A 25,425-nucleotide genomic window follows, 5' to 3' on the forward strand; every position below is an offset into this window, starting at 1 on the left:
ACACACACAGACACACACACACACACACACACACACACACACACACACACACACACACACACATTATATATAAAAAATCTGAGATTGCCATACCGCATGTAAAAGGGAAACCTCTTACAGTGATCTCAGATTTGTAAATGCAAGCCCGTGTTTTTGGTCATTCAGTCTCACTGTTCCAGGAGTCACACTAATGAATCTCAGAATATCAAATGGTTAGCAAAGCAAATAAATTATTTTAAAACTCAGTGGGTATGCTGCTTACTAGGCCTCCCTTTAACTAGCTGTTACATAAAAAGATTACAAAACTAACACTAGCATGTTGGAATAGCATTCCACATAACATATGGCAGAAATGTAGGAATAAACTGAAATTCTAGCTAGTGAAAGAAAACAAATGCAACTGCCTCAAAGATACCAGCTAATAAGACCTACATTATACTAATTTAACATTTGTCCAACTCAACATAGAAACAATATGGTAGTAAATGCTGTACAGACTATCACGCTGGCATATCATTGTATATCTTGTTACATTATATTTACTTGTTGCATAAACTTTTTGTATATATTATTGTAATTATATCTTCAGAATAATTCAAAATGCTTAATTAGTATATCGTTGTGTAGCTTTTGGCATGACGTTGGTATGTCTGTTGGCTTTCAGCTTATTAAGATATTTCATGATATTATTTTTATATATAGGAATTTGAATTTGGTTCTCAGCCTCTTAACATTGTGAGCTTTCAGTTGTGAAGCTTATGCCTTCTAGTTTTTTCATCATGAAAGTCAATAGTGCAAATATTTAATCACTGTGTCTCTCTTCTACTTGATTACTGTTAAGTTTCTGTAAGTTATTATATCTATATAACTGGACCAGGTCATGGCTGAAAAGCATCTATCGACCAGTTCACTTATGCAGTTAACAAATGTAAGTAACTTAGTAAGTAAATACAGAAATAAATACTCAGTGTGCCCTCAACTACAGCCCATATGGCATAGCGTACCCAACACTCTAGTCATAGGTGACTCTATAGTCAGGCACACTAATGTTCCACTCACCAGGCTAAACAAGGAAAAAGTTACTGTCAGCTGCCTGTCAGGTGCCAGGATCTGCCACATAACGCACGCACTCAGGTCACTCCACAACAAGTACAAATATGACTCTGTCATTGTCCATGTTGGTGTGAATGACCTGAGATGTACCTCCCTGGACTACATGAAAAGAGACATGGAGGAGCTCTCTGCTCTTGTAGCCCAGGCCGGTATGACCCTAGCCCTGAGTAGCATCCTGCCATCACCCAGAATGACACCACAAGGAAAAAATGATTGACTTTAACAGTTGGCTAAGCTTCTGGTGTCATTCTAAGTGAATCCAATATCTGTCTGCCTGGGATGACATGATTGACAGACCACGCTGCTTTGCCAGAGATGGCCTGCACCTGTCGCCCTTGGGATTCCGGATACTGGCAAAGGCACTTGCCACCCCTATAGTGCCTTTTTTAGGCAAGGTTCAAATGACAAATTCACCACCGTAACAGGTACAAGCAAGCAAAATCTGAGGGTAATGCTACTCAATGCTAGAAGTCTAAACCTCAAAATGCACTCACTCGAGGCACTCCTTCAAATGGAGAACATTGACATCTGTGCAGTGACAGAGACTTGATTCAAAGCTCCAGAGAGCACCCCTACATTACCAGGCTGTAATTCATACCAAACCTTTCGGCCACCAAATTCGGACCGAAACACTAAAGGTGGAGGTGTGTCCATATTCATTAAGGATATCCACACCTCCAAGCTAGTTGCTCAGCATAATGCATCCGGGATTATCCAAGTTCAACTAACTCTGGGCAAAACCGCAATCCAGATTGTAGCTTGCTAAAGACCCCCCACCATGCCCCAGGATTCCCTCCTCTTTTCTTGATACACTGGAAAATATTAAGGTACAACCCAACACTCTAATAATGGGTGATTTCAACTACCCTATCATTAACTGGGAAAACTACTCATGTACCAACTCTTTTGCTCAACGTTTTCTGGAAATTATCAATTCCAACACTTTGGATCAACTTATCCACACCCCCACCAGGGGCAGCAATATCCTAGACCTGGTCATCACCAACATGGGTGACAGGTGTTCCACACCAGAGGTCAGCTCCTCGTTGGTCAGATCCGACCACAAGCTAATCACCCTAGACTTCCACATCCCACTCCCACCCCCCATTAGGAAAACAACCGTAAAAAATGTCTCCAAAGCCAACTTCACGCTTCTTAAGACAGAAGTGGCAAACTTCATGACACCCATGCAGATGGACAATAGAGGTATGACTGCTGAATCCTACACAAATGCACTTTATAAGCACTTACACCAGTGCATGGATCGTGCAGAACCAAGATGCTATCCTCCAAAAAAAGGAAGCCAAACTGAAGGTCTTTAGCTAACTAAATTCTACAACAGAAGAAAGAAACTGTTGCAAAAAAGAGTAAAATCCCACGATTGGAGGAACTCCCTGGTCAGCCTCAGTAAGAAACTGAGATCCCTCATAAAATCCTCCAAAGATAGTTATGAAAATAAAATTGCCACTGATTCTAAAGACAACCACAAAGCATTCTATAGCTATGTCAAAAATCTCAATGGCAACACTCAGATCTGCTCTGAGTTACAACACAATGACACTAAATATACAGAACCAACTGATATTGCCAACATCCTGGCAGATAGGTTCAGTGCTAACTTTACCCCCGTCTCACCCCCTAAAGGGCCCATCTTTATACCGGAAGAATGCAAAGTTCCTGTAATCACGGCTGCACAGGTAAAAACTCTCCAAAGCCAAGAACACAGCATCCATGTGACCTGACAACATCCCAGGCTGCCTTCTACATGAACTACAGAATGAACTGGCACCCCTCCTAAGTACCATGTTCAATCATAGCCGCACCTCAGGCTTTGCGCCCATTGAATGGTGCACCGTGACAGTTATCCCACTCCACAAAGGGGGAGCCACAACAGACCCCGGGAACTACCACCCCATTAGCCTGACGAGCCTCATCTGCAAGGCCATGGAACGTATCATCATGGAACTCATAAACAAAGACACTGGAGATCTCCAAACCCTGGACCCCAAAAAGTTTGGGTTTGTAAAAGGCAGATTATGTCTCCTAAACCTGATAGACTTCTTTGAAGTAGTCACCAAAGCCATAGATGAGGGTAAGGTGGTTCACACAGCCTATCTAGATCTCACCAAGGTGTTCAACACCATCCCCCACTCTGGAATTATAGATAAACTCACTAAACTAGGTATAAATCCCTATGTCACAAGATGGGTTGCCAGCTGACTTACAGAAAGAACCCACACTGTGAAAGTAGCAGACTCCAAATCAGACTTCAGACCAGTGACAAGTGGAGTACCACAGGGTTCAGTCCTGGGTCCTCTCCTGTTTGGTATCTACTTCTCTGAAGTACAGGCTAACACAGAAGGTCTTTAGCTAACTAAATTCGCACATGACTGCAAACTAGGAGCTATAATTGAAACTCCTAACAATGTGGACATCCTACAAAAGGGCCTCACTGAGACAGATGCCTGGTGTCAAAGACATGGTCTCAAGCTCAATGCCAAAAAGTGCATTGTCATCCCCTTTGGTAAAAATTCTGTACCCATGATCTACCACATAGGTGGTAGTCTACTTAACATCGAAAGTGTGATAAAAGACCTTGGGACACAGGTGGTCAGTAGTCTCTCCTTTGATAATCACATCGCCAAAGTGGTCAGGAAATCCTTCTATGTGGCACACCTCATCACAAAAGGCTTCTCATCCAGAAAAAAAGAGGTCATTGTTCCCCACTACTCATCACTCATTAGACCCATTATAGAGTACAATGCTCGTTTTGGTATGTACCTCACAAGACATCTACAACAACTGGAAAGGCTGCAAAAATACCTCACAAAGAGGATTACTGGCCTCAAACAGATGCCTTATGCAGACCGTCTCAAAAAACTCCAGCTTTACTTCGTCGCATATCGCCTACTCAGAGGCGATCTCTGCCTAACATACAAAGCTATGTCAAACCCAGAGCTGTTGGACATGCTCCACTTAAAGAAATCCCAATCCCTCCGAGCTACACGCTCTAGGGACCTAAACCCTGTCACCACAATAAACAGAATATGCTGGAGGGATAGATTCCTGTCCCAGAGACTTCCCATACTCTGGAACAGACTACCTATCTATGTCAAACAGAGCTCCTCATTAGCACTCTTCAAGAAAAATCTTGATGATTGGATGGGTAATAGGAAATTCACCCCGAGGGTCACTTCTGTGGTTCTGCTTGACAGGGGCACAGGAAAATAATTTTCTTGGGTGGTGAAAGCCAGGGTACATTTTTGGCTAGGCTTGTACAGGCCCTAGGGCCAATAGCCTAGCACCTACCTATGAACCTATGAACCTAAATAAATAAACTATATTCTGATTGTAAATTTTGTTGTTTAGTGTCAAGACATATTTGGACTAAACAGCAAGATCTGTTTTTACTACACCCTTCTTGCAAGCAAGGAATTGTGAAGATATAAAGATATACGGATTAACATGTGGAAATTGAAGCACTTATAACTTAAATGGAGTTATCAATATATAACTAAGCATTAGTTACATATCGTAATATGTACTTATCAGTTTAGCATAACAGATGTCCCCAAATAGCTCAGATTTTATTTGAACAGAACTAAATCAGATAGTAAAGATTCCCAACTGTTTGTCTTGTTTCTTTACTGACTACTTCTGCAAGACACTACAACCTGGATGTGATCTCTAAATCTAGGTCTTTCTTAGATCCAAAGTGATAAGAGGTATGGTCCTATGAAGGCCACCCAGGAGGATAAGCTTTGGTCTTTATCCTGTTGGTTCAGACCGCTGAACTATCCCTGTTTTGGATGAGTGTCTCTATTTTCAGACATAATTTCCTCTTCACATGATGTATCTATTTTTTGATTGTATGTCCCTGTTTTCAGGCTTGATTTACTTATCCCTTCACACAATTTTCTGAATCCCTCTCATCACACATTATTTTGTAGCTGTCTGGTTCACACTAAACCACATTAAGTGACCAACACACTTATGGCATCAGTTATTTAAAGGAAGAGGACACATATCTTATGCCTCCCTTTCTCAAAAGCAAAAATAAATAACTTGTTATACTAAAATTTTGCAGTACAGTTATTTTTATTATTTATTTATTTAACATTTGTTAACTGGGAAAGTCAGACTTGGAACAAAGCCAATTTTCAGCAGAGGCCTAGGGAGAAATGCAGCAGACGCATGTCTTTGTAATCTGGGAGGAAACTGGAGCACCCGGAGGAAACCCACATGAGCATAGGGAGGACATGCAGACTCCACACAGAAGGCACTCCTGGTGAGAATCGAACTGGAGAATCTCTTGCTAACAGGCTACAGTGCTACCACTGCACCACAGTGCCATCCGCAGTTCATTAAAGCCTACAGATTTTACACTGTCTCTTTGATAATGTGCTAACATTTTTCCATCACTTTCTGCTTTTTAAACATTTGTTTCTGAATAGTATCCCACATTCCTTCAGGAAGTGGGAAACTGTATTGCTATTTGGCATAGATTTTTGCTGGATGTACATATTCTTCAAGGGTACTTGTACCCATTTTCAATGTCTGCAAGTTGAGAGCTATGTGCTGTTGATAAAAATGAGCCTTCTTATATCAGATATGAAAGTTATGTACTTACCTTAACAATATATCCAGATGAGCAGGTCCATCTTCATTAACATTCCCACCATTCTTTTCTGCAACATGGCAGTCACAGTCTGGGGGTGGTATTCTTAATTATGACAGTGTTGGTTGTTGTGCTGTACTTTCAAGTGGCATACCTGAGATCTGGAGGGGAAGCTAAATGACAGAGCATTGTGGATTAAAGGGGAAGAGCTAATAGCCATGGTAAGTTTTAGATGCTGATCTGAATGAAAGTTTGCAATTTTAGATCAGTCAGTTGTTGAAGATGGACCTGCTTGTTCAGATGTATTATTATGGTAAGTACATACCTTGTGTTTGTGATGAAATTCAGAAATCTGGATCTGCTTTCAAGGATAGTATATGCAGCGTTGGCAGCACAGAATCAGTTTGTTCAAAAAAATGTACTTAGAAGTCAAGGAGCTTATATCTCTGAAGATAAGCATCAGATGGTTCACCTTAGTTCTAGATATGTAAATATATCAGAGAAGGGGACAGGATATGGCTTACGGCTAGAGATTATGAAATTAAATTATTGAACGAGTATAATTGTAATTCCGAATTTGTGGTATACATAGCATTGTGTGAGCTGTGCCCTGTATTTTATGTTGGCAGAACGATCAGAGAGTTTAATATGGGAATTTATGAGTATGTATGAGCAATAGAAAAATTGATTTAAGTAATGCATTAGCAGAAACGTTAAGCAAAAGCATTATAAAGAATTGAGTAAAATGCTCTTTAAATTTTTAGATATAGATCAAGTATGTAATCATGATTTAAGACTTGATGCCAAAGATGAATTGGACTGGAAAAAGTATTTGTCAAGTAAGGTTAAATGCTTGCACATACCCTGGAATAAATGCTATAATTTTACAATTGTTCTGAAGAGAAAAGGGTTAATTCACTAAGGCAATGGTCACGTGATTTTTTAGTAATTTATTTAAAGTGTATAGATAAGCAGCAACTAGGTCTGAAGAAGTTCTAAGTAAGGAATGAACGTGTTTACCAGTTGTTTTACTTTGTTTGTTTTTATTTTTATGTTGAAGTTTATTAAAGTTTATTAACATTTATTAAAATATAAACATTACCTTGTCTAATTATAATGTGGTATGTCAGCTGGCTGAAAAATTGCTTGAGAGTCTTCTTTTTATTGGGTTTTAAAGTGCTGATGTAAGGGAATACTATCTAAACCACTTAGGTACAGTGACTCTCAATTTGATTATATTAAGACAGGGGTGTGAAGGCTGTAGTCAGCAATAGTAAGACTATGCCTCCACACAGAAAAGGCTGTACATTTTTTCCTTGATTACTAAGTATTTCAGTTGAAATTACACTCTGAAATCTGGAGAAAGACTGCTTTGTTAAGCTTTCAACACTGTTATGCACAAATCCTTGACTAAAGCATAAACAGCAGCCACCAGAGAACAGCAGCAGGAAGGAAAAGCTTAAATCTGTAATATACTTCACATTTCTACATTTGCTTTATGTGTGTGCATGCATGTGTGTGTGTGTGTGTGTGTGTGTGTGTGTGTGTGTGTGTGTGTGTGTGTGTGTGTGTGTGTGTATATATAAAGTGTATTACACTTTTTAAACCTATAACAAGAGCAGAGAGACAACTTTACTTCTGGCCTCTGTGAAGCAGAACAAAACCATGTTACAGCATTTAAAGCTGCAAAACACTTTCAACTCTTATATTTTCTTTCCTTTTCTCTTATTGTATTGTATTAATCGACAACAACTAAAGCTCTATATAAACAATTATGTGGCATCACTTAATGTATTATCATAGCATCCAAAGCTGCAAAATACATAGCACTTCTGCACTCCCCCTTTTCTCTCTGTAACTGGTAATACTTGGAGAAGGTAACGTTCCATGCATGTATTACAAAAATATTATGACTGAGTCTTTCCAGTCATAACCAAATTATTATATATTCTAGAAATGGATGTCAATATTCACCTCTCATGCTTTGCTTTATTCTAATCTTGAGGTAAATTACTTGACATCCATTTCTCTAACATAGCAGCTTGGTTATAGTCAGCAACTTGATAATCCTCTGAGATAGAAACTTTGAGCAAGTTTCAACCTTCTGTTCCTTTCAAGTGTTGTTCTAATATTTTAATTCAATAAAAAGACATACAGACATTAATCTGATATGATAAGGGAAAGAAAGGTGTCAATGCAGTGTCTTTCAGACTGCTTGACAGTTACATTGCATACTGCCATTATAACTATGGAAGGGCCCATCCTCAGAAGCCCAAGGCCAGTATGACAAGAACAGATTCTACTTCATGTAGCCTTTTTTTACACTATTCACTTAAATGAGATTTGTCCTGGCAGTCCTGCAGCTGCTTGGTCTTCCATATGTACCTTTAACAAATACTGCAAACTGCATTCATAGTCTAGGTCCAGAGCCTATGTTGCTTCTGTTATCCTGAAAGTATCCTATCATAGTCCATCATTCACATGTTTGACTATTGCTTGGGATTCTGTTCTCTGATTTCATGCAACCAGGGCACCTCAAAGTACAGACATATATGGGTGTCCTTCCTACCTTATTCCTTTTATGTGTTCTTAGGAATATGTCTTCTTTGCTAGTATACTGGGCCTCCTCAGTCTTTGTTTGGATGTAATGGATGAGGCACAAAAAGAAGCATTGGAAATTGATAGTGTTTGCCCAGGTTTAGTGGAAAGGATGGCCTAGGGGGTCCAAATTTGACATTTGTAAAACTTACTTGCTATGTGGATGTATTACGTGAAGGCAACATGTTGTGAGTCTTTGGAATTGGTGTGTCATCTCAAATACCCATCATTGTGGCTGAGTACTCACATAACTGTTAATTTTTGATTGTCTTTGAAGGGCTCATTCCAGCTAATGGAACGGTGGATGTGGTTGTTACATTTACACCATTTGAATATGGAACTGCACAGATGAAAGTGCAGCTGTTGATATCACAATTCAATTCAAAACCATATGTCTGCACATTTACTGGAACATCGTCACCTTACTTGGCATTAAGGTACCATACCATTTAGTTGTGAACATTATTCCTTTGCATCTGTGGTGTTATCTGTGTTTATTTGCTTAAACAGATTACAGCTATTTGTGTTTAACAGTATAAATGATTTATAGAATTTAATGAGGTAGTGTTTCAAGTGATACGTTTCCTGAAACTTTTGTCAGTGTGAAATAATGAATAAGTCTGGGAAATTATTTGAAATTTTACATTTATAAAGTTTTCTGCCAATATTTTGTGAAATTAAATACAGTATACTGAGTTCAAAATGCAAATTATTGTTGTTTATTTCCATGGCTTTCTTAGGAAGATTTACTTATGTCAGCCCTAAACAGTGGAAGAGAGGTTTAGATTATTATGATAGTAATTTAAAGTTCTTGTTCTTCTGCTAAAATCTCATACAATACTTGCCTTAGTCATACACAGAAAAAGCTGTTTTAATTTTGTTAGTTTAATTGGGAGTACAATATATGTTGTTTAAAAATGACTAAGACCTAAGTTACTAGGCAAAATTAATACTTTAAGGAAAAATCTGAAAAGTTACTCTTTAAAGGCATTCTAATTGTTTTAATTCCCTCTATAGTTAGTATCTTTCTTGTTGCATTAAGAAAAAGATTAATATACATACAAATATCATGATTTGTATTATCAAGAACAGCATTCCTATGTCATAGTACGTTTCTTTTGCTTTTCAATGAAAAATGTTATTTCTACCTTTTGTATTTCTGTGCCTGGACGTGTCTTCTTATTATGTCTTGTTTGCTGTGTTTTAGGGGAAGGTTAACAGCCATAAAAGGTAACAACCTACCAGTTGTACAAATCCTTCCTATCTTATTTTATTGAATAACCATGTCTGCACATATACACACTAGTGTATCTACAACCTTCTAATTTCTGCACTCTGCAGAGCAGAATGACTTTAAATGTATCTATTTTTCATTAGGGCGGTTGTTTTAACAACATCCATTATTTGTTACTATCTAGCAGTATTCTCTAGCTGTTGTACATTCTTCTTTGTAAAGGTAATGATGGTGTGATGTCCTTGCTTTCTTCTCCAGCATCAGTTTGTATATGTCCCTTGTAAAAGCAGTGCTATCCCACACTATGTTTAATACCAGTTGTTGATATAAAATCATTAATCACTTAACTGCCTTTTAAGTTTCCAAGTAGTTTGTCATTTGATACTGCTTAAAAGCCTGATTGTGGTGTAGCTTTGTAGCCGAGTATTAAAAAATGCAGTACCTTTCCTTTTTTGACAAATTGCCACTTTACTTGGACTCTAAATGGATTTTATTCATGCTGTGGCTTTCCCTTGTTAAGCTTGTAAATTAGTAATTCATGTGCTTGTAAATTAGTAATAAAAATAAACAAATTAGTAGTAAATGGGTGGCACAGTGGTTAACATTGTCACCTCACAGCAAGAGATTCTCTGATTCGATTCTCACACTGGTTGCCTTCTGTGTGGAGTCTGCACGTCCTCCCTGCATTTGTGTGGGTTACCTCCTGGTACTCCAGTTTCCTCCTACATCCCAATGACATGCATCTGGAGTATTTCTTCCTGGGCCACCACTGAAAATAGGCTCTGTCCTGGTCAGACTTTCTCAGTCAACAAATATTCAATAAATAAAATAAAATGTGCTTGTCGTAGATGAATATCTCCTAAAGACCCTCTTCTACAGTATGCCTTTGTCTTTAGGGAACTGAACAGAAGTGCAACTAGCTATTGAAGCACCCTGTGGCATCCCCTATGTGGCAGACCACCTCACTCTGTAAGTTAAGGGACAAAAAAGGTCTTCTGTACCACAGAACACTAAGTTTTTAAGTTCTAATTCCAAATCCAGCTCCAGACAAGTGACAAGTGGAGTACCTCAGGGTTCAGTCCTGGGACCGCTCTTGTTTGGCATCTACTTCTCTGAAGTACAGGCCAACACTAAGGGACTCTGGCTAACAAAGTTCGCATATGACTGCAAACTGGGAGTCATTATTGAATCCCCAAATGATGTGGATATTCTACAAAAGGGCCTTACAGAAACAGATGATTGGTGCCAGAGCCATGGGCTCAAGCTTAATGCCAAGAAATGTATAGTTATCCCCTTTGGGAAAAAAACATGTACCCATGAATTACCACATAGGTGGCAGTACACTAAACACCGAAAGTGTGATGAGAGACTTAAGGACACAGGTTGACATTGGTCTCACCTTCGATAACCACATCACCACAACAGTCAGCAAATCCTTCCATGTGGCACACCTCATCACTAAGGGCTTTTCATCCAGGAAAAAGGAGGTCATTGTTCCACTATACTCATCCCTCATTAGACCCATTATAGAGTATAACACCCCGTTTGGTATGTACCTCACAAGACATCTGCAACAGCTGGAAAGGCCACAGAAATACCTCACTAAAAGAATCACAGGCCTAAAGCAGATGCCATATGCTGACCGTCTAAAAAAACTCCAGCTATACACTGTGGCATATCGTCTACTCAGAGGCGATCTCTGCTTAACATACAAGGCCATGTCAAACCCTAAGCTGTTGGACATGCTCCACTTAAAGAAATCCCAACCCTCAGAGCCACACACTCCAGGGATCTAAACCTTGTCTTCACAATGAACAAAACATGCTGGAGGGATAGGTTCCTGACCCAGAGACTCCCCATACTCTGGAATAGACTGCCCATACACTCAAGCAGGGCACCTCCTTGGCCCTCTTCAAAAGGAACCTTGATGATTGGATGGGAGGTAGGAAATTCACCCTGGGGATCATGTCAGTCACTCTGCTAGACAGGGGTACAGGGAAGTAAATATTGTGGGAAGAAATATCCAGGGAATTGTTACGGCTAGGCTTGTATAGGCCCTAGGGCTGATAGCCTAGTACCAACCTATGAAACTAAAAGAAAAAAATATTTCTTTTTAAACTGTAGCAAAAAGCTGGTAGAATTTATATAACACATGGAATGCTAAGTGGTTCATTTCTGACCAAAATTGCAGTACTGGCATTTGAATGATTTGATTGACATCTGCTGATTGATCCTGCTAGTACTTTATGCCCAGGGTAGGTGTTCCCTTCACTCCAACCTAGCAACACTGCTACCAACCAAAATCTGCTGATTATGCCCCCTAGTACTTTGTTTGCAGGATGGCTGCTCCCTTTGTGCCACCCTAGCTACACTACTGATGCTAAAGAGCACTAACTTACTTATATAGGTTAGAGGACTTAAAACTGTTAAATCCTGTCTTTTACATATTAAGTCGATAAGATAGAAAAACAAACAGTTTTAAGACTGAATAGAAGAAGTTGCAATAAAGCTAAGAAGAACCAGAAAAAAATCTGATACAGGTACCTTTAAATTGAATGATGTTAAAGGAAACCATTACAAAAATAGGAGGATGAAACAAAGAAAAGTTTCTATAGATTCCTTCACTACAGAGTAAATGTGGCCTTTTATAGAAAGTGAAGAACCATCAGCAGCATCTGTTACAAATGAATAAAAGGCTGTACATTTTTCAATAACACTTACTTCGGAACCCTGTTAGTTTAGGAAATGAGGCAATGCTTTTCTGACTCATTTCTTTTTATGAACCTGTTAAAACTTTAAAGAGAGAAAATTCATCATAAAGGATCATAACTTCTCACTAAACTGTGTTTTAAGTTTAACCTGAAGGCTGAAGGGCAAAATAGTTGTTATAACAGCTTGAGAGTTGTTTGTTACATATTTAGCGTATCAGCTTCATTCTGACACTTTATGCTTGGTAGCTGCAGATGTAAAAGCCCTGCCTGTCTGGGCTATATACTTGCTCATTCAGAGAAGCATGCTTCTGCTTTAAAGATTCTTTTAGATTTTAACTAGTAGTAACTAAGCAGTGATAGATTCTAGAAAGATATTTTACTTTTCACTTTGAGAATGTTCAGAATGCTGCCGAAGTATGGGAAATTTTCATAGTCGTGCTTAGGTGTAGCGGGTTTTGTATATTTAGGAAGAACTCATAAATAAGGCAGCAATTACATAAGTGAATATTGACTGTACATTCTGCAACTATCTTATATAAAGAAGGCAGCATTCGTTCCTCTTTGTGATTCATAGTGTTTTTTTCTGTGCAGCAGTGTTGTGTGCGTTAAGTCTTTTAAAAGTCAAAGTTGTACCTTTTCTGTCTACTTTGTAACCCATGAAGATGATTGCTGTAGCTTCTAGCTTAGCTATCTTCCACAACGAGTTGCTTGTCTCAACCGTGTCAAAGCTGCAGGTGCCTAGTGACACCTGGTGGCAGAGAAAATACAGATGTAGACAAAGACTGAGTCATTTTAACTCTCCTGACCAAGACATTCTGGCATTTTGGATAGATTTAGAGTGGTCAGGTCATGTCTATATTCGCGCATTGAAAAATAATTACAGCGAACGGCTAGTAATCTAACATTAAGCAGCAAAAGTTTAATGTATTGGGCATGCTTAACAGCAAAATATAATTCATCAAATGGCCATAGTTGGCTAACAACCAAGAAGTACCACAATGCATAAGGTAAAAGAAGGAAACCATTTTTAAATTTGCCCTATTCCCTACTGTAGTATAATCTTGGAGTTGGTAGATAGGGGGACAATATTTATGAATTTATTCATTCACTTGATCTCAAGCAAATATCTGAGGTGTACAGTCATACAATGAGCTATACTTGATGGGTGTATAAGGCACTGACTGTAAGAATCAATTGTAATAAATGGAAGCATCATCATATAAGCCATATTCTTTACGTATGATCCTTTGTTACCTTATTTTATTAACTGTTGACAGTGTATTTATTATTTTTCTGTGAATAAACTGGACAGCATGAAATTTATGAGTTTACTGTTAGTATTTTAACTATGTATTCAGTTTCAATTCATATATTTTTTTTAGTAGACATATGTTGTGAAATGCAATTTGTTGGACTACAGTAGTTTACCTGCTACTTAGTGCAGATAAGTAGGCAATGAGTTGTTAATGAGCTGCTTCCTGTAGTACAGGGTTTGATTCCCTCAACCTTAATTCATCAGCTGTGTGACTCTGACCAGGTAACTTCTCCAAGCGGTACTCCTGGGCTGCCCATGAAAATGGACATTTGAGTCCACTGGGCTGTCATAAGCTGTTAGCAAATGCATTAGACATCTGTTGTTTGAATTCCTACACCCTCCACATAGCCACTAATTAGTGGTTCACTATATGCTATTTGACTATAGATCCAAGCATATCTCTTGACGTTTAATGGGTTGCCAGATATATTTTCACTAAATGTGAGTTTCAAAAGAAGAGATTTTTAGTTTCACATGTTAAGTGTGTTTTCAATGTGAGAGTGTTTTTGCTATAAAATTTTAAGTAGAAGTTTTAAATGAAATCCAAATCTCTGTGATAATTGTAAAGGAAAAGAAGAAAATAGTATATTCCCTGACAGATTTGAGCACTGTTATATAGTAACTAGTGAGAGACAGCCAAGTAATGGGATTTTGGTATGGTTGGTAGGGTCTGGTTCATTACTCTACATAGCACCCCATTTGACCATGATTTGGCTCTGTTGACTCTGGAGATGTGTACTGCAAAAATTCAGCATTATCAGCCAATTGGGAAGGTGAATAAAAAGACACATACATTTATTCATGGACCTAAAAAACATGGTTTGAAAACAGCTTGGGGCCCAAGGTACACTTAATCCACCACTGGCCATGTCACCACTTCCTGTTTTATCCCAATCCTTATTAATATTTCCAAATATAAATCAATCTCCCTTTAGGACACTTCTGTTACACTTGAGCCCTTTCCCATATTTCTTTCTGTATTTCCACGAGCTTCCCCTCTAACAGCTTTGTTTACACCACTTCAAAATTCCATCTCTTTTCTTCAACCTCTATATTCTTTCCTTCATTTGCTGCCATTATTTCATCTCACTAGATCTCTTCAAGTTCTTCTCTGTCTTCTTGGTTATCCTGGATGACCTCCTTCACCATCCCGTTGTGTCTGTCCTCTCCTTGACATTTTCACATAAATAGCTCTCATGTTCATCTTATTTTACTCTTCTATCTGTGTACATCCTTTACTAAAGTAACTGCTATTGGAGTGTGGTCAGATATATTTCTTCCTTCTATCTTTAGTTCACTGGTCTTTTGCAACACACCCTATTGCCCTAAAACTCTTTCCCATCTACTGAACTATTCCTGGTAAATGTATACTCTTTATATGTGTGTTTTTCCACCATATGTCTAACCATGTTTCTTTCTATATTTTTCTTCAGGTCTTTCAGTCAATCCCTACTTGATTCCAGCATGACACTGAAGACTTCTTTATACTACAATGTGAAGTTGTCCTATCTTGCCTTCATTCTGTACTGATAGGTTTGAAACTGATCCTCCGTTCTGACTCGACCATTTATTAAAGCTGGAGGTGTTCAACTAGCTCATGCCTCACTCCCTGTCCCATGATATTGTAGGGCATTCCCCAGATCTCATTTGCCACTGAAATGGATCTAGCATCTCATCTAGCTCTGACTAAGTGAAATTGTTTTTTTTTCTCCTTTAAAACTTTAAAACTTAAAAAAAAATTCTTTATACAGTCTTACTATATTGATAGTTTATTATTTATTTACGAGTGTTTATAGTGTTTATCTGAAGTAGTTAACTTCATTTGCTCAGCAACCTGTGGGTATCGGATCCGATTCGGATCCGAGCCGGCAGCTTTCCAAGCTAACAGATCCGAGCTCCAGGCTCCTCCCCCCTACCCATAATGTCCTGCCATCTCCCTCTAACCCTCAGATCTCGTTTGCCGCGGCTTCCATAAGCTTCTCTGAACGAGCTCCAAGTGTAGTACTGCAAGTGTAGTATTTAAATCTTGAATTCCTGTCAAATTTTCTTTAACTTTGTGTGTGTGAACTTCCCCTTATCTTTCTAGCCTTTTTTGGGTAGTTCTTTTAACTTTTTGGTTAAGTTAGATTTATTCCCCTCCCCTCTCTGCGTGTGTGAAGGTGTGTCCTTGTAGGCCTATTTTTTCCTTTTCCTCTTCTACAATGGCTGAAAGCCCTAAAGCCATTTTCTCTAAATGTACCGAGTGTGGCCATAAGCTGTCCCCAGCGGATGGCCACACTCGGTGTGTCCTGTGCCTGGGGGTTGATCACCTCTCCTCGGTCTGCACTATTTGTGCAGCCTTCAACCCCAGGGCTTTGAAAGATAGGAGGTCGAAGCTTATTCTGGCGGGCCTTTTGCCCCCGGACTCTGCTTCATCATCCTCAGTGGCGCCAGCCGTGGCTGCGGCTGCCCCACCTGCCGCTCCTGATCCCCTGGCTGGGACTCATCCTCCCTCGCTGGCCCAGGAGGAAAGGGACAGCAGAAAAAAGGATAGAAAGGATAGGGAGAGAGAGAAGGAAAGGCATCGCAGTCACAAGAGGTAGTCCGACTCGACCCCTTCGGCACCGCCGTCTAAACAGCTTGCCTCTCCCCTTAAGGTCTCCGGGCCTCCCCCCTCCCGGCTCCGTTCTCCACGTTTCTCCCCAGAGCCGGATGAGGAGACCCGGTCACCCTCAAGGTCATCCAGGCGGCCTTCCCGGCCGGCTTTGGTGGCCTCATCTAGATCCACCAGAAGTTTATCAGACGCAGATATGGACCAGATGATGCGTCAATTTCTCCAGGCCCAGATGCAGATGGGAGTGCTCCCCCCCCCCGCTAGGGGGGAGCTTGACACCTTTTTTCGCCCCCATTGCTCCTTCTCCAACCTGCTTTCGGGGTTCAGAGCTGTCGGATCTGACTAGCTTCGGAGCCGGGGTAGGGTCGGCGCCGACAGTGTTTCCTACTTCGACGCCAACTGTACCTTCGAGTCTGTCAGATCCATTTTCGGATCTGAGCTCTCGGGGCCGTGAGCTGAGCATCAGATCCGGAGGGGTCAGCGGGCCTTCGGCTCCGTTAAGGTCGGGGCACACTACCCTTTCGGATCCGGTCGGGTCACCTTCGGTGCCGATCCGCATGTCGGATCCAAGGGGAATGCTTTCGAATCCAAGGGAAAGCAGTTCCCCCTCAGCATTTGACGTCGTGGAGAGGGTCCTTTCGAGGGATTCAAGGCCCCAGGCTCTTGCTACGGATCAACCCACCATTCCCACTCAGACGGGCCTTTCTTCCATCATCCGGCCCCAGGGACAGCCTGCGCCTACGTCCCAGATTGTTCCCGCACAGGAACAAGACATTGTTGGTGAGGCCTCTTCGGACAGCCCCCCCCCCCCCGAGGAGGTCCCTCATAAACGAAAGTGCAAGAGGAGGCACTTGGACTCACCCGAGTCCCTCACGGAGGACACAGACTTAGAGGAAGGGGAAGGTTCCCCAAGGTCACCCCCCCGAAGACGTCTCCTTCAGAGACATTATGGAAATGTTACGCATTAGAGGGGGGTGGTCTGCCCAAAAACCTTCCTCGGATGAGTCTGTGTTTCTGGAGGAGTTTGACACAGGCCCATCTACCTCTTGGGTGTCCCCTCCCGCCGACCCCCTGGTAGACCTCATAACTACCAGGGCATGGAAGGAGGTGGACACTGTCGAGCCAATACCCAAGAGACCGGACAGGATCCTCAGCCCTCCCATGGACAGGACAGTTTGGAGCAAGGGTGCCCCAGTGGATGCCATGGTGGTGGCGGCTGCCACTAAAAAGGAATTAGCACAGGAGAGTTCCTTGGTGCATCCTCCAGACAAGGAGTCTCGGATGATGGACCGTTTGGGAAAGCGGATGTTCTCTTCAGCGACCTTCTCTGTAAGGTCACTGAATTATATGGCACATGTGATTCGGCTCCAGCGGGACCTGTTTAAAGAGTACGCTGGGTCACCCCCAGAGTCCATGTCGGGCAAGGACAAGTGGACCTTCTCGGCTCGAATGGCCACTCTCAAGTCAATCACCAACACATCTATGCGGCTTCTCTCCCATGCTATGGAGGGAGCGGCTAGAGCTAGCAGAACGGGCATCGTCTTACGTAGACAGGCCTGGCTCCATCTCTGCGATTTTGTGGAACCCTTCAAGGCGTCCTTTGCGAACGCCCCTTTTGACAGTTCTACGCTCTTTGGCAAAACTGTCCGCGATACGCTCCTCCAGAGTGAGAAAGATGGGAAGACGTTGTCTGCCATTGGGATCCGCTTCTCGGCTCCTCAGAGGTCCTACTCCGGGAATCAAAGAGGACAGAAGAAGATGTGGTTCCGGAAAGCTCAACAATCCCATTTTGCTCCGGATCCCTCGTCCTTCAGAGGCAGAGGAGGATGGGGTGGACATCGGCCCAGGGGCAGAGGGGGTCCGAAGAATTTTGGGTCGAGAGAACCTTTTTCAGATTGACCCTCGCAGCAGCCCTGAGGGGTTGCCCGACTGCTCCTCTCTGGAGGCAGTCGGGGGGCGCTTCCCGGAATACCTAGCGAAATGGGAGTCCATTACGACAGATCACTGGGTGCTCTGAATCATATCCAGAGGCTATTCAATTCCTTTCCTATCTCACCTTCTCCGATCAGCAAGACTCCCCGATGTTCCACCCGATCAGAGGGAGGCAGCAGCATCTGAAATTCGAGGGCTGCTAAGAAAAAAAGCTATCCAGCACGTCCCCCCTGAACAATCCGGATCAGGCTTTTACTCCAGGTTCTCTTTGGTGCCAAAAAAGACAGGGGACTTACGACCCATTCTCAACCTGTCAACACTGAACCTGTCAGTCGCCAAAGAAAAATTCCGGATGGTCACTATTCAATCCATTCTCCCACTTTGGCAGAAGAATGACTGGATGTGCTCGATAGACCTCAAGGATGTGTACTACCACATTTTGATGGACAGACCATCCAGAAGGTTCCTCCGCTTTTGGCTGGGAGCCAGCCATTATCAGTTGAGGGTCCTACCCTTTGGTCTCACCACAGCCCCCAGGGTGTTCACCAAGGTCATGGTAGTTGTAGGGGCCCACCTGAGGCTTCAGGGAATACAGGTCTTTCCGTACCTGGATGACTGGCTCCTAACCGCCTCCACCAGGCATCAACTCTGCTCAGGCAGGGACTACTTCTTACACCTATCCCGCCACCTAGGGATCACGATAAACCACCAGAAATCCTCCCTTCAACCTACTCAAATTTTGGAATTCATAGGGGCCAGGATAGACACTACTCAATCCAGAGTCTTTCTGACAGCGGACAGACTTTGCAGTCTAAGCCTTCACATTCTAGACCTCTTACAATCATCAGCTCCCCCAGCGGAACTAGTCCTGAGGGCCCTGGGATCCATGGCAGCGGCCATCAATCTGTCGCCCTTTGCTCACCTGAAAATGAGAATCCTTCAATGGACATTACAAGTTCAATGGTCCATTCTTTTTCATCCCCTGTCTACACGTATTCTCCTCAGCAGGATTTGCAGGGAGTCGCTTCTTTGGTGGCTTCGCTCCAGAGATCTTCGAGAAGGCCACCCCTTTGTTATACCCCCTCCCCAAGTCACGGTGACTACGGATGCATCTCTGCTCAGGTGGGGGGGGGGGCATTGCATGGGCAGATCCGTCCAAGGCACGTGGACTTTCACAGAGACCTCACTGCATATCAATGTCCTGGAGATGAGGGCGGTGCTTCTAGCATTGCAGGCTCTTCATCCCATTCTCACTCCAGGAACTATTGCACTTCAAACAGACAACATGTCGGTAGTCTGGTACATAAACAAACAGGGGGGAACCAGATCCTATCCACTTTGCAGGGAGGCAATAAGAGTATGGGAATGGGCGATATCCACTAACCGCTTTCTCATAGCAACGCACATCCCGGGTCGGTCAAACATCTTGGCGGACAGGTTGAGTCGAACGATCCTCTCACCTTAAGAGTGGTCTCTGAACCCAGCAGTAGTGAAACAAATCTTCCTCCAATGGGGTCAACCTTGCTGCGATCTCTTCGCCTCGCCTTCAAACACAAAATGCAGCGAGTTCTTCGCTCTGATTCCCCCACCAGGGGAAGCCCCCAGAGATGCTCTATTTCATGCTTGGCCATCCAGTCTTCTGTATGCTTATCCTCCTCTTCCATTGATGACAAAATTCTTGCAGAAAGCTCGTTGGTTGGGGAGCAGATTTATCCTCATAGCCCCATTCTGGCCTCATCAAACCTGGTTCCCTTACCTGTGGTCTCATCTAGTACATCCTTCCTGAATTTTAGATCCCAATCCGCATCTGATCTCTCATCCTTTAGGATTGAAGACCCCCGATCTGGACTACCTCAAACTCTCAGCTTGGTTGATCCAGTTCCCTTAATGGCTAGGACTCCCGGTATATCTTCTTCGGTTAAGGCCATCCTGGTGGCCGCCCATAAACCATCTACCAGGAAAATCTACAAGAGTAACTGGAAATGTTTCTCTGTCTGGGCAGAGGACAGGAACTTAGACCCCTTCACGGCTCCTATCCCAGCAGTTCTAGACTTTCTTTCGCATACCTTTGATCAAGGAGCTAGTGCTTTTACTATTAAAGTTCAGTTGGCAGCTATTTCCCACTACCACATTGGAAACAGTTCAGGGCCTCTAGCATCCTCCAAGATATGCAAAACATTCATGAAAGGAACCTTTTTGTTAAGACCCCCTATTAAAGATGCAGTGCCTCCATGGGATCTTACCCTAGTTCTTCAAGCTCTGACTGGGCCTCCTTTTGAACCCGCGGCTTCAGTCGACTTAAAATATGTATCCTGGAAGACGGCCTTCCTGATTGCCATTACTTCTGCTAGAAGGATATCAGAGCTTCATGCTCTTTGCAGTAAACCTCCCTACATCATCTTTCATAAAGACAGGGTCTCTCTCAGGACTAATCCTTCTTTTCTGCCCAAAGTGGCTTCAGAAGCCAACATCAACCAGTCCATCAATCTACCTGTCTTCTTTCCAAATTTCCAAAACAAAGGAGAATACAGACTTCATTGTCTGGATGTTCACAGACAGTTACGTTTTTACTTAAACAGAATAGCAGATCTTCGAAAATCTGATCAACTTTTTGTTTCCTTTGCAAAATCCTGTCTGGGGAAGCCAGTCACTAAAGTGACCTTAGCTAGATGGATTTCCTAGTGCATTCTCCTAGCATACAAAAGTTCTGGTCATCCTGAGCCCCTGAGAGTGCGAGCCCATTCTACCCATTCTATGGCCATGTCTACTGCTTTCTGGTCAAGGGTTTCTTTGGATGACATTTGCTCAGCAGCTACTTGGGCTTCCTCTCATACCTTTATTACACACTATAAATTGGATTTAATATCCAGAGGACGTGCATTGTTTGGCTCCGCAGTGCTCCGGAATATCCTTCCATAAGGGCCTCCCAAGTTGCTGGTAGCTGGGGACTCTGTCCCACAGGTTGCTGAGCAAATGAAGTTAACTACTTCAGATATAGAAGTTATGTACTCACCATAACGTTCCATCTGAGTAGGTAACTTCATTTGTCTGCAACCGACCCGCCCTCCATCCCCCGGACCTTTAGTTCACTATCAAGGAATCAGGATATGTCTTCATTCAATTGACATCACTGGTATGTATTGTAACCATTTCTAGGTTATAGAATTTCCTATTGCCTTTTTTTCTGGCAAACTCGATCTGAGGATTAGATGGAGATGGCGGGGCATTGTGGGTAGGGGGGAGGAGCTTGGAGCTCGGATCTGTTAGCTTGGAAAGCTGCCGGCTCGGATCTGAATCGGATCCGACACCGACAGGTTGCAGACAAATTAAGTTACCTACTCAGATGGAACGTTATGGTGAGGACATAACTTCTTTTTCCTAATATATAGTGTTTTGTTAGTTTTATCTGGCCATGTGTTATTAAGCCTCAAGTCCTCTATCCTACTTAGGATTTTTCGTACGTTAGTTTAAAAGTGTGCTATATATATTCTTAGTATAGAAATTGTTGTTATTAGAGTTATTAGAAATATTTTTGGTAATTGCTTGAAATATTTTTCTGTTGTCAGCCTGCTGTTAAGGCTAGTGTATTAACTTTTTGCTTAGAGAGATATTGAGCCCATTTTAATTAGAGTGCTGTTTTCCTTTTATATCTTTAATATGTTTGTAAGTTTTAGCAGAGTGCTATTTTTCTGCAAGGAGTTGTTGGAATTGCTTGTGTGTGTTAATCCCTTGTTGTTATCTCTTTATAGCACATTTTATTTAGAGAGCTATTGAGCCCGTTTTAATTAGAGGGCTTTTTTTTCCTTTTTTTCTTGGTGTGTGTTGTACTGTATTGCTTTAAGGATGTCAAAGCAGCCTAAAGAGGCCAAACCTTCAGGTTTTAAGAGGTGACCCAAGTGTTTTAAAAAAAAGTCCATTACGGATGGACAAACTGATTGTGTTTATTGTTTGAGGGCACTGCATTTACAGGAGTCTTGCTCAATTTGTCACTCCTTCAGCTCATGAGTCCTTCATCTTCTCTTCTCTTTTGGCTGCTCCCATTAGGGGTCACCACAGCAGATCATCTGTTTCCATTTCTTCCTGTCCTCTGCATATTGCTCTGTCACACCAACTGCCTGCATGTCCTCTCTCACCACGTCCATAAACCTTATCTTAGGCCTTCCTCTTTTCCTCTTACCTGGCAGCTCCATCCTTAGCATCCTTTTCCCAATATACCCATCATCCCTCATCAGCACATGTCCAAACCAATGCAATCTCGCCTCTCTGACTTTGTCTCCAAACTGTCCAACCTGAGTCGAACCTCTAATATACTGATTCCTAATCCTGTCCATCCTTGTCACACCCAATGCAAATCTTAACATCTTTAACTCTGCCACTTCCAGCTCTGACTCCTGCCTTTTTGTCACTGCCACCGCCTTCAACCCATACAAACATAGCTGGTCTTACTACCCTCTTGTATACCTTCCCTTTCACTCTTACTGGTACCCGTCTGTCACAAATCACTCCTGACACTCTTCTCCACCCATTCCACCCTGCCTGTACTCTCTTCTTCACATCTCTTCCACACTCACCATTACTCTCAACTGTTGATACCAAGTACTTAAACTCATCCACCTTCACCATCTCTACTTCCTGAATCCTCACCATTTCTCTGTCCTCCCTCTCATTCACACACACATATTCTGTCTTAGTCCTGCTGACCTTCATTCCTCTCCTCTCTAGAGCATATCTCCACCTCTCCAGGATCTCCTCAACCTGGTCTCTACTCTTACTACAGATCACAATGTCATCTGCAAACATCATAGTCCATGGGGCCTCCTGTCTGATCTCGTCTGTCAACCTGTCCATCACCATTGCAAATAAGAAAGGGCTCAGAGCTGATCCTTGATGTAATCCCACCTCCACCTTAAATGGATCTGTCACTCCCACTGCAGACTTCACCACTGTCACACTACCCTCATACATATCTTGTACCACTCTTACATACTTCTCTGCCACTCCTGACTTCCTCATACAATACCACAACTCCTCTCTAGGCACCCTATTATATGCTTTCTCCAAGTCCACAAAGACACAATGCAACTCCTTCTGACCTTCCCTATATTTCTCCATCAACAGTCTCAGAGCAAACATCGCATCTGTATTGCTCTTTCCTGGCATGAAACCATACTGCTGATTGCTAATCATCACCTCCCTTCTTAACCTAGCTTCCACTACTCTTTCCCATAACTTCAAGCTATGACTGATCAGTTTTATCCCTCTGTAGTTACTACAACTCTGCACATCACCCTTATTCTTAAAAATAGCTGCCAAAACACTTTTTCTCCACTCCTCAGGCATCTCTGACTTTCCAAGATTTCAGTAAACAATCTGGTTAACAACTCCACTGCCATTTCTCCTAAGCACCTCCATGCTTCCACTGGTATGTCATCTGGACCAACAGCCTTTCCATTCTTCATCCTCTTCATAGCTGTTCGTACTTCCTCCTTGCTAATCTGTTTCACTTCCTGATTCACTAAACCCTCATCATCCAACCTTCTCTCTCGCTCATTCTCTTCATTCATCAGCCCCTCAAAGTATTCTTTCCATCTGCTCAACACACTCTCCTCGCTTGTGAGTAAGTTTCCCTCACTATCCTTTATCGCCCTTACCTGCTGCACATCTTTCCCAGATCGGTCCCTCTGTCTAGCCAATTGGTACAGGTCCTTTTCTCCCTCTTTAGTGTCCAACCTTTCATCCAACTCTCCTTAGCCTTCACCATCTCTCTCTTTGCCATGCTCCTCATCTCCTTATACTCCTGTCTACTTTCTTCATCTCTCTCATAATCCCACTTCTTCTTCACCAGCCTCTTCCTCTGTATACTCTCCTGCACTTCCTCATTCCACCACCAGGTCTCCTTTTCCTCCTTCCTCTGTTCAGATGTCACACCAAGCACCTTTCTAGCTGTCTCCCTTATCATCTCTGCTGTAGTTACCCAGCTATTCGGTAACTCTTCACAGCCCCCCCAGTGCCTGTTTTAACTCCACCTCACAATCACCCTTTTTCAAATTCTACCATTTGATCCTTGGCACTAATCTCACACTTGTCCTCCTCTTCTTGATCACCAACATCATCCTACAGACCACCATTCTATGCTGCCTAACTGCACTTTCTCCTGTCACCACTTTACAGTCTCCAATCTCCTTAAGACTGGCCCTCCTGCATAGGATATAATCCACTTGTGTGCATCTTCCTCCACTCTTGTACATCACCCTGTGCTCCTCCCTCTTCTTAAAATATGTATTCACCACAGCCATGTCCATCCTTTTCTTAAAATCCACTACCATCTGACCTTCTGCATTCTTCTCCTTAACACCATACCTGCCCATTACTTCCTCATCCCCTCTGTTCCCATCACCATCATGCCCATTGAAATCTGCTCCAATCACCAGTCTCTTACCCTTGGTTACAGTCAACACCACTTCATCCAACTCACTCCAAAATTTTTCTTTCTCATCCATTGCATACCCAACTTGCGGAGCATATGCACTAGCAACATTCATAATTACACCATCAATTTCCAGTTTCATAAACATCACTCTATCTGACACTCTTTTCACCTCCAAAACACTCTTGGCATACTGTTCCTTCAGGATAATCCCTACCCCATTTCTCCTCCCATTCAAACCATGATAGAACAATTTGAACCCAACTCTTATACATCTGGTCTTACTCCCTTTCCATCTGGTCTCTTGCACACACAATATATCAACCTTCCTTCTCTCCATCATATCAGTCAGCTCTCTCCCTGTACCAGTCATACTGCCAACATTCAAAGTTCCTACCCTCACTACTACACTCCTAACCTTCCTCCTCTCTTTCTGCTTTCAGGCATGCCTTCCCCCTCTTCTTCTCCTTGTCCTCCTTCGGCCAACAGTAGCGCAATTTCTGCCAGCACCCTGTTGGCTAACAGTACTGGTGGCAGTCATTGTTAACCTGGACCTCAACCGATCAGGTATGGAAATCTGTATTGTTGTCCGCATGTGTTATTTGGCAGAGGTTTTACACTGGATGCCCTTCCTGATGTAACCCTCCCCATTTATCCGGGCTTGGGACTGGCACAAAGAAATGCACTGGCTTGTACATCCCCAGTAGCTGGGTTTCCAGAGTCCTTTATGAAAGAAGGAATAAGCTAATCCTCAAAGGCCTACTTAAATCTATATTTTCAGAAGCTTTAGAACAGGGTCAAAGCCCTCCAAAAAAATCAATCTCTTCCTCTCAAAAATCAGTTAGAGGCTCTGAAAAAGCATCATCTACATATTCTGATGGATC

At 42.3% G+C, this 25,425-nt stretch overlaps 1 protein-coding gene across 1 annotated transcript in view; it reads left to right on the plus strand.

The window, feature by feature from the left end:
• The window catches only part of CFAP221 (cilia and flagella associated protein 221), a 761,152-nt gene that overhangs the window by 634,356 nt on the left and 101,371 nt on the right, over positions 1-25,425 (plus strand). The window contains exon 8 of the mRNA XM_044073677.1: positions 8,607-8,766. Coding sequence (XP_043929612.1) covers positions 8,607-8,766 — 160 coding nt within the window. The remainder of the gene's footprint in view (positions 1-8,606; positions 8,767-25,425) is intronic.

The sequence above is a fragment of the Protopterus annectens genome, chromosome 6.part0 (assembly GCF_019279795.1).
Source record: "Protopterus annectens isolate FY-2018-M chromosome 6.part0, PAN1.0, whole genome shotgun sequence".
NCBI lineage: Eukaryota > Metazoa > Chordata > Ceratodontiformes > Protopteridae > Protopterus > Protopterus annectens.